Consider the following 9,866-nt stretch of genomic DNA (forward strand, 5'->3'; position numbering starts at 1 on the left):
GGGCTTAGTGCTCGCCACTTGCAGAGCGACCCCCACGGATAACCCCCGTTTAACGAGGAATGCACGTCGCCCGCCAGCTCCCACGCCGAACCCCACGCCGATATCTGCAGCCACGTTGAGCTGGCTGCGGCGGCCATCTTGAACTGAATCGACACCAAACGTTAATGAGTTTCAGGCGAACGTCCATCAATCAGCGCCTGAGAAATTCGGCGAAATCCGTCCGCTGGTTCACGAGATATTTCGCTAACAGACCAACAAGTAGTGGGATGACTCTCAGCTACTACCACAGCAAATATTAGCTCTAGATCTAGATCTGTGGCTGTGGCGGCCATATTGACTCCAAAAGTGTTTGTTTTTTAGTTGGAGGCCTGCGTCCATCAACGTCTCAAGGTGGTTCAGGAGATATTTTGCTAACAGCAAAGATTTAAAACCCCGCCTGATGAGCGGGAGCAGAAATGGCCCATGTGTTTTTTGTTTTTTTTTATTTGAAAGGTTTTTCAGAACGTCAGGATTCAAATTTAAAGATCAACAGATTCCTGCTGACGGCACTGAAGCATGATGGGAGTCGTAGTTTCATTTTACTCCTCGGCAAAATAAAAAAAACTTCAAGGAGGAGAAAACTTAATAGATTTCAGGAGAATTTAAGACTTCAGGAAGCTGCAGAAACAGCTTCTGACTGATTTATTTCACCACAAACAGACTGAAGAGAAATTAAATGACTTTTAATATTAATTTCTTCCCAAAACAGAACTCAGAAATCCCCGATCCGGACTTCAGACGGAAGAGTTTGTTCTCGAAACGTGAATAAAACAAAAAGATTTCCTCCGGATTCAACGCAGCAACGAACCGAAAGTCGGCAGATTTAATCGTCCAAACGGGTCAAACTTCCTGTAAACCGACGCGGCGAAGCGTCGTCGGTTTCTGATTTGTTTCTGGCCTTGAACGCCTCGCAGAAACAAATCTTTGCAACAAGTTTCTCCCTCCCGGCTGCATTCCTGCAGCTCAGATTAAAACCCAGCATCTTGTCGGGTCCAGAGAGGTTTTCTAATAAAAAAAAACGATGTTTAATCTTTGTGGCGTCCTGATGAGACGCCAGCTAATGCAGCGGCGAGCAGGATTTAGATCCGAGCAGCTTGTGGGTCTGGATTACGGCTCTGGATGGTCAGAAAAAAAAAAAAAAACAACTCATGGAGGCTGAAAAGGCCAGCAGCTCAGCGGGGAGGGCAACAAAAACACAAAAAAACCCACAAAAAACAAACATTAAAACCCAGAGAAGCACGGGTCGAGATTCAGAGAATTTGACCAAACTGGGAAAAATTCACACATCGGGACGAGATTTGCAGGTTTTATCGTAATCCTGCAGTTTACACTAATCTCCCGTCGAGCAGGAAGGCGTGAAAACGGCGTTGGAGACGCCGACAGGAAGTCCCCGAACCAGAATTTATTCCCAACTTTTCGTCCAGATCTGCTCTTCAGTTTTTACCTGATCAGACCAACAAACACAACCGGTAACTAAAGGGTCACATGTAGGCGCGGAGACGAGGTTTTAACCAAGGGGTCACCTGTGACCTTTGACCCCCATGAGCCTTGAAATCAGTGGTGATCACCCTTGACCCATGAGGTGTAAAGTTGTGGAGTTTAACATCCCTTTGATCGGATCGGCACCGAACTCTAACCCCTTGTTCCTTCACCATCTCAACTCAAAAGTCCCGATTGTTTCAGGTCCGTGAACGCACCGCGGGTAACAGCGAGAAAAAAAAAAAAAAAAGACTCAAAGTCAGACGCTCGACGAGACCGAACCGTCACAAGATTCGGAAACCGTCTCATCCCGTCTCGTGACTTCGGTAAGATCAGAGCGAACAGTCGAGTTCTTGATCGGGTTTTTAAATTCAGGACCCGTCCTACAGTCTGAGGAGCGAGGCCGATCAGTTGAGTTTGTGGCAAAAGCTGCATTCTTGGCCGCGCACATTATCTCGTTAGCCATCTGCGCCCGCGTCAAACCCCCGCCTCTCCAGCCGCCCATGACGGGTTGGAGACCCCCCTCCTGCGACCGGTCCAGGAGAAAATAAGAGGCGCAAATTTCAAGCAACAAGACTGCAAAGGTTTCGAGACATTTTGGAGACTCCGGCGTTAGTTACTCCTAACAGGAAATAACCATCAGCTTCCTGCTGGAAGTGCTCCGGGGTGCGCTACGGGTGCTACAGCTAGCTACTGTTGCCACTGCCTGTGCTCGCAAATAACTTTTAATCAATAAAAAGGTTCATTAAAGCAGTTTTTGTTCGGCTCAAACCTGCCGTTTGCTCGTTAACCAGGTCAGAAACGAACCGTTTCTCCGAACCAAGGTCGTCCAAAGAGCCATCTGCAACAGGTAAGATATTAACTGCTAAAGTTAATATCTTAAAAGTTAAAGAATGGTCGGTAATATGTGATAAAAAGCAACATTTTATTCACACAACCATTGAATTCTTTTAAAATCTTTTAAGTTTTCATTCTCCCCTTCAGAGAAACTCAAGTATGACAACAGAAAAAAAGTCAATTTATTGAAATTTGATGAGCAGATTGTTTAATTTTCAAACATCAGCTGAAAATCCTGAGAATTCGGTTTTAATTTCCCCCTGAAAGCTGCTTCAACACGTCTCAGGCCGTTAATTATCGAAGACGTCGGCGCGGCCTGCAGCTAATTCCTCCGCCGCCGCTGCTTCGACGTGTTTTCATTTTTTAATGAACTCTCGGGCTGGCTCCGTTTTCTTCTTCGGCTGGTTGAGCAAACGTAGCCGCGGTCGGCTCGCTCCTAATGCGTTTACATAAGCGCCCGGTTTCCACCGGCGCCGGGGGTCGTTTCCACGCGCGGCGTTCCCGTTACGCAACGCGTGTGCGAGCCAGATGGAGGGGACACATGCCGAGCGTGCGAACCGGAGCGGTGGGAAGCCGGCGTGCACATGGGCGGCACAGGTGGGACCCGGGCTCCAAAATGAAAGAAAAACAAAGAATTGATTTTTCAGTCCGTTCAGGATCAGCTCTCCCTGCAGGGAAACGTGAAAGTTGAGGATTAAAGCGTCACTGAAGGTGAATTATTCATCCGAGGACAAATCACGTTATCGCTCCTGGCCGTTTCTTTGTTACAGAGAGCGGCGCGCGCCGCCGAGATTAAACTTTCAACAAGACGCCGTTCAGTTTGAGCCTCGGTTTTTTATTCCAAAACCCAGAAACAACAACGGTTTTCAGCGTGACGGGACACCGTTTGATCGTTCAGCTCAGAATCCAAAGTGGAGTCGGTATTTGTGAGAAAACGATGGGAAAATGATTATTTCTACAGAGGAAGCTGCTCCAGGGCTCACAGGCAGCTTGATTTGTTTATTTATTTCCCCTTTTGTTCCAAAAATCACATTTACTGACTTCAATATGTGACATGGAAGCAGCCTGATGAGGGGTACGAAACGGGCCGAGGCGGGGTACAAAACGGGCCGAGGAGGGGTACGAAACGGGCCGAGGAGGGGTACGAAACGGGCCGAGGAGGGGTACGAAACGGGCCGAGGAGGGGTACAAAGCGGGCCGAGGAGGGGTACAAAGCGGGCCGAGGAGGGGTACAAAGCGGCCGAGGCGGGCCGAGGAGGGGTACAAAGCGGGCCGAGGCGGGGTACAAAGTGGGCCGAGGCGGGGAACAAAGCGGGCCGAGGCGGGGTACAAAGCGGGCCAAGGAGGGGTACAAAGCGGGCCGAGGAGGGGTACTACTCAAATTGTCCGTCAGGTCTGTAGTCCAAAAACCAGAAACACATCTTTTAACCCTTTTTTGTGCAAATATACCCCATAAAGTGGCCGCCATGTTTGTAGTCCAAACCTTTTTGCCCTACGTTGTCCAGATACACCTCATTACTTTAATCACCGTGTTTGTAGTCCAAAACCTAGAAACTGAGATTTCTTTTTAGCCTTTTTTTTTATCCTAACAAACCTTACAAACTGGCCGCCATGTTTGTAGTCCAAAACCCAGAAACTAAGCCATAAAAACAAAATCTGCATCAATACTTACTTGGAGTATTTCAAAGTATTTTGTGTAGTTAAATTAAACACATGAAATGTAATGTAAAGTGTAAAATATGTTTATTCAATGTTATATAAATAATCTTTATAAAATTGGACCGAGTTCACACCCAAGTCAGCTCGACTTCAACAGAAACTCTGAGGCCTGAAGACAAAAACACGGAAAATAAATAAAATTAAAGCTTTAAACCAGAAACTAAAGCGACATTCTGCTGCTTTGAATGGAAAACAGGTGTTTTTAGTTCGGAAAGCCTGGAAATAAAAGGTTAGATGAGCGTGAAGGCGGAAAAAAGACGACGTTCCTGCGAACAGAACATGGCGGACTCACCTGGTGAAACTCCGACAGGTTCCGGGTTTTTAATCCACCTGCAGCAGGTTCGTCCCGAAACCCGAAGCTGGACGGGACACAGACGGACAACTGGGGGGAGTTCAGCCCGGGAAACAACCCGCAAACGTCGCGGCGCGGTCCATATAATGTTATTTCCTTGTTCTGGCAGGTATGTGGGCGGGGCTTGGGGCCCCTCAGGTGTGCTGTGCGCGCGCGGAGGAATCTGTTGAGGTGCGGTTCGGTATCACAGGTCTGACTCTGAGTCACTTCTGTTCAAACAGTCTGACTCAGGTGGGGGTCAAAAATAAGATCAGGTGTTTGTGGCCGAAACTTCCGTCCGATGATGGAATCAAAGCGAACAAACTTACTTTATATTCAGTTTAAAGGTGTTTAAATTTAAAATAAACACCGAAAACAACCCAGTTTGTAATATTTGGTCAAACCAACATGGTTCCTTGGGTCATTTTGACCCAGAGAGCAGCAGGAGGCTTTTATTTTGTAATTTACTTACTTTTATGTAGACAGGTAATCTCACTGAGATGGGTAGTTAACCCGGCAGCTCAGTTATCAAAACTACCCAGAAGCTTTTATTGTGAAAGATAAAAATTTACAACCAATTAATCAACAAAATAAACAGACATGTTTTTATCACAGGCTTAGTTTAAAGGGATATTCCCACAATTTAGACGTGGAGTTTGTATTTTTTATGGAGCATCAATAATATCATGTAGGGCCTCCATCCATCCATCCACCCATCCATCCATCCATCCATCCATCCATCCATCCATCCATCCATCCACCCAACCAACCAACCATCCAACCATCCATCCATCCATCCAACCAACCAACCATCCATCCATCCATCCATCCATCCATCCATCTTCTACCTTGAGGCAGCAGGTCCAGGACGCAAACCCAGACTTCCCTCTCCAGCTCCTCCTGGAGGATCCCAAGGTGTTCCTGGACCAGAGAGGATCCAGAATCCCTCCCGAGAGTTCTGGGTCTGCTCTGACGTCTCTTCCCAGAGGGACATGCCAGAAAAAACCTCCAAAGGGAGGCGTCCAGGAGGCGTTGTAATCAGATGAAACACCTCAGTTGACTCCTTTTGACTCTTTCCGCCTCCTCACCTCCTAAGGTCCTAAAGCTGCCTTACGGAGGAAGCTCCTTCCATCTGCTCAGATCCAGGATCTCAGTCCTGATCCGGTCCGATTCTCGATACATCCAAAGGAAATCTGTTTAAACATACAACCTTCTTGTTTTCCTGCATTTGGACTAATACAATTTTTCCTTCTGGGACAATAAAAGTAGACGTGCCGGTAAAACGAGTCACGAGTCAATATTCAGTTTTATTTTTCAGATTCTCCGTCACAGAAGCTTCAAAACGATCCGCAGTTGTTTGAAATCTGGTGATTTATCTCCTGACAACCAGCAGGTTTTGTTTAAAGATTGGATCTTGAAGACGTAACTGTTAGAAAACTTTAATTTAAAGTTTTAAACGTCTTTATGGATTAATTTTTACCCCAAAATCAGTATTTTACCTTTATCCTTTTAACAAAAACATCTGTATTTTAGTCCTTCTGAAATGATTCTTTATTCTTTTTCACATTTAGTTTTATTTGAGCTCATACATGCATGTAAAAGCTAAATAAAAGTGCCAGTAAAAACATAAATTATGCATCAATATTCACATCTGTTCAATGGGATCGGGGATGTATGAGAGCCATTTATTCTGTTCGGTTTCATTTATTTGAAGACAAACTCATTAACTCAACAATCTATTTGTTTAATTTGGTTTTTCCATCTAAAACAAGCCTTTCAAACAGTGATTTTAACTCATTAAGTCCACTTTAAACAGAGGTTTTGCAGGATCTGAAGACCTGATGTTCTCAGACGTCTGTTTGGACAAACAGGCTGATTGCGGGCCTCGGGAGATCCAGGACTCCAGCCACTCCTCATTCCTTTGAAGGGGGGGGGGTTGGAGATCGAGGAAAAGATATGAAGGAGAACATGTTTGGGAATTGACTCAGACAGGAAGGTGAACTGGGACAGGAACAGGAAGGACCGGGGCCTCCTCCTTTTCCTGAAGATGGTTTACGAGCTCAGATCGAGCCGTTTGGACGCTTCAGGATCACAAAAAACTGGATTCAGAAGTCCTGGGAGGACAAAAAAAAACATCTTTATCAGATCTCCTCCAAACTGCTCGGAGATGTTCCCTTTAATGCTTTATTTGAATGACTTTTTCCTTAATTCCTGTCAGCTCCAGCAGCAGTTTCAGAGTAATTTGCCTGCTGGGATTGATTGAAAACAACAGCCTTTGTCCCGAGATAAACAACGAGTGTTCGCCGCCTACAATACGCATCCGAGGCACAAAAGCAACCGGAGAAACCGGTTCAACCCGTTCAGGATGTGACCCTCTGCCTTTCCCTTCTCAGACCAAATTATTACTGTGGTTCAGAAGAAAAGCTCTAAATACTCCATAATTACTCACCTTTAGAGCGAAATTGAACCCAGAGGAGATGAATAGTTTAACTCCCTGCTGTTATTAATCACTTTTAACATCAATCTATAGTGAATAAAAATCATAATAGTCCATTTTTACTAAAGTGTCTGGGGACGTTTATGTATTATTTATGAAAAAAGTTATGGTTTGCTTCATTTATACAAGCATTACAGACTTGACAAAACAAGACACAACAAAGTACATTAAATATTAATTTATTTTTCATTTATTTAGGCATATAAATTACACAAAGTACATTTTTTAAGCTTTAAGACATACCGACAGACTAAAATAGACATTTATGCATATCTCCAAAAATAGCTTTTTACAAACACTGATTTTAATCAATTATTGTAAAGATAAAATCTTCATTTCACCTGCTGCCACAGAAGGCGGGCGATCATGTAATAGCCTGTGTTTGTCTGTTAGTAAAATATCTCATGAACAAGTTAACAAATTCTTATTAAACCCTCAGAAAGTGATCACTGGTTGAACGTTTAAAATGAAGCAGGCAAGCTTCAAGAAATGATCGTTTTTAAATTATTTAGAAGAGCGACATGACATAACAGTGTTTTGTTGTCAAAAGGATGCAGTTTGTCAGCAACTTAATATTTTTTATTAAGTGTGAATGGTAAAGATTGGCTGTCTTACAGAAGTAAAAATGCTGTCACAGGATATATAAAGTATAAAAATTTATACTATATTGACATGAGGTATTAAAACAAAAAAAATCTTAAAGATTTATCATTAAAAATGAGCTACAAATGTATGTTTGTGAGGCCAAACTAAAGCACTTCAATGCTAAGAGCAAAGTTGTTAGCATCCCATGCTAACATGCCAATGCTTGTCTATTTTCTTAACAGTGTTAGCATGCTAACAGCTGCTAATAAAATAAGCTACAGTTCTTACATGTGAACAAACTCAAACACAGGGTATAAAAACGTTAAAAGAAACAAAAAAGAAACGTTTATAAACAGTTATTAGGTTTACAGCAACAACTCTAAACTGAACACAGTTTAGCATGCTAACGTTTATGCTAATATGCTAACATTTTCAGATTGTGTTTGAACAGCAGTACAGGTGAAGCTAATGGAAATGTTGTTTGGGTGTTTTATCAGCCAACAAATTCCAATTTAAGGATTAATCTAATATCTGAAATGATTGGTTTGTTTATTTATTCATTTTATAACATGTTGCTAACCTCTCATTCTTATATACAGAGATTCACATCACAGCAGAGAAATAAATCTGCATATTTACACATACAGAATGATTTATTAACATGGCTGATTTCAATATAACAGCAAAATATTCTTCTTCCTATGCCTGTTAGGACAGTTTACATTCTCAGGGATCCAGCCGCTGAGAAAGTTGAACATTTCCAGAAAAAAAACTGAAAAGCAGAAGAGAAGAAAGTGGAAGTCGGCGATTTACTAGCAGCGGCGATAACGGAAAGAGGAAGAATCGGCCTAGTGTTAGCGGTTCTCAACGCAGATAAAACCCAAACTGTAACACCATCTGTTAATATTACCAAAGTTTGCAGTGATTTTGACCTTTACACAAACAGTGAAGTTGAAAAAAGGCTCAAAGTGACGCCAGCGTTTGTGCTGCTTCGGCTTCTGACGGCTCCACGTCGTGAAGTGCAGGTGGTTCCTTACTGGAAAAATAAAATATACATCATTCCTTTTTAGCTTACACTGCAAAAGAAAGACTAGTTGTAAACAAATAAGCAAAACTTTGTATGTCTGAGTCCAAAGCCATTGTTGACTTTCTTTAGTACTCACTGTCTAATTGTCTCTTATAAATAATAATCATATTAACAAATAAAATGGTAAAAATACCAACAAGTTGTATATTTTTATTAGATTTAAAGTAAATGTTGCCCTCTGGTGCCCAATATTTTAATTGTACAAATCGATTTTAAAGCTTACCTGCAAGCTTTCGGACACCTATTATGGTTTATCTCCTAAATCTAGATGCATTGTTTTATAAAAAAAACAACTATTTTCCATTTTAGAGCTAAGCCTGTTTGTTCCAGATTATTGCTGACTTGTGTCCAAAGCGTCCTGCAGCGTTTGTAGTTTTTAACAGGTTTTGCTTTCGCCCCTCAGGCAGCAAATGTTTGGCCCCAGATGATGAGTTTGTTGATGATCGGAGTAAAAATGTCATACTGGATTTATTTTGGTCACGGTTGAACTCGTGCCGGGAGGTCATCCTTGCTTGTGAGCCACTTCCTGCAACATCACGCGACCGAAAACGATTCAGCCACCAAACGAGTCCCGTCTGTAGCTGTTCCAGTTTCAGCCAGAAGTTTTCACTCATCATGAACGCATGAAGGTCGTTAATTTTGGGCTTTCAATGATTTATTTAAACCATTTTTTCCAGGGTTGAATGGTTACACAACTCACAACTTTGATGTTTATTTTTAGGAACTGGGTGCACAGTTTGAACTGATTGTAGATTTTCTGTAATTTATACATAAAATCAGGCTAAAATATACACATACGGTCATCTAAATCTTTAAATAAGTGCTGTGGAAAGTTCTAGAAGGTCTTTAACTTAAGAAGACCAAGGACCAGTACCTTCTTGTTAATGATCATGATTGACTGCGGCTGATAGTTTTTGTTTGACAGCGCTCAATGCACCGACCAAAGCTCAGCTGTAGATGTAAAGGAAGTTGGTTCGGTTATTCAGGAAGAACCCAGGAACCGGCCTGCTGCGAGCCGGAACCTGCTGGAACACCAGGGTCCCTGTCCACAGGAGAGACGGGTTACATCAACACCGAGGGTGGGGACTAAGAAGGAGTAAGACGAGGCTTTTAGACCTGAGAACGCTGAACCAACTGTCTGGCACGGTGGTGGCAGCATCATGCTGTGGGACTAAAGTGGACGGAACAATGAAGGAGGAGGACGACCTCCAGATTCTTCATCTTCACCTCAAACCAACAGCTGGACGGTTGGACCTTGGACACAGTTTGGTCCAACAGGACCGTGATCCCAA

General features: G+C 43.1%; 2 protein-coding genes across 4 annotated transcripts in view; both read right to left on the bottom strand.

Annotated features, from left to right (window-relative positions):
- tjp2a (tight junction protein 2a (zona occludens 2)) overlaps positions 1–4,584 on the bottom strand; it is a 33,001-nt gene extending 28,417 nt beyond the window's left edge. The window contains exon 1 of one of the 2 annotated variants that reach the window (XM_037979351.1): positions 4,367–4,584. The gene's annotated coding sequence lies outside the window, so the exon portion shown is untranslated. The remainder of the gene's footprint in view (positions 1–4,366) is intronic. The other variant, XM_037979350.1, reaches the window with a different exon arrangement.
- Positions 4,585–7,065: 2,481 nt separating this feature from the next.
- pip5k1ba (phosphatidylinositol-4-phosphate 5-kinase, type I, beta a) overlaps positions 7,066–9,866 on the bottom strand; it is a 20,220-nt gene continuing 17,419 nt past the window's right edge. For both annotated transcript variants that reach the window (XM_025009763.2, XM_025009762.2), the window contains one exon: positions 7,066–8,523. In XM_025009763.2, coding sequence (XP_024865531.1) covers positions 8,521–8,523 — 3 coding nt within the window. In that variant the 3' untranslated portion in view covers positions 7,066–8,520. The remainder of the gene's footprint in view (positions 8,524–9,866) is intronic.

The sequence above is a fragment of the Kryptolebias marmoratus genome, linkage group LG14 (assembly GCF_001649575.2).
Source record: "Kryptolebias marmoratus isolate JLee-2015 linkage group LG14, ASM164957v2, whole genome shotgun sequence".
NCBI classification, from domain to species: Eukaryota; Metazoa; Chordata; class Actinopteri; order Cyprinodontiformes; family Rivulidae; genus Kryptolebias; species Kryptolebias marmoratus.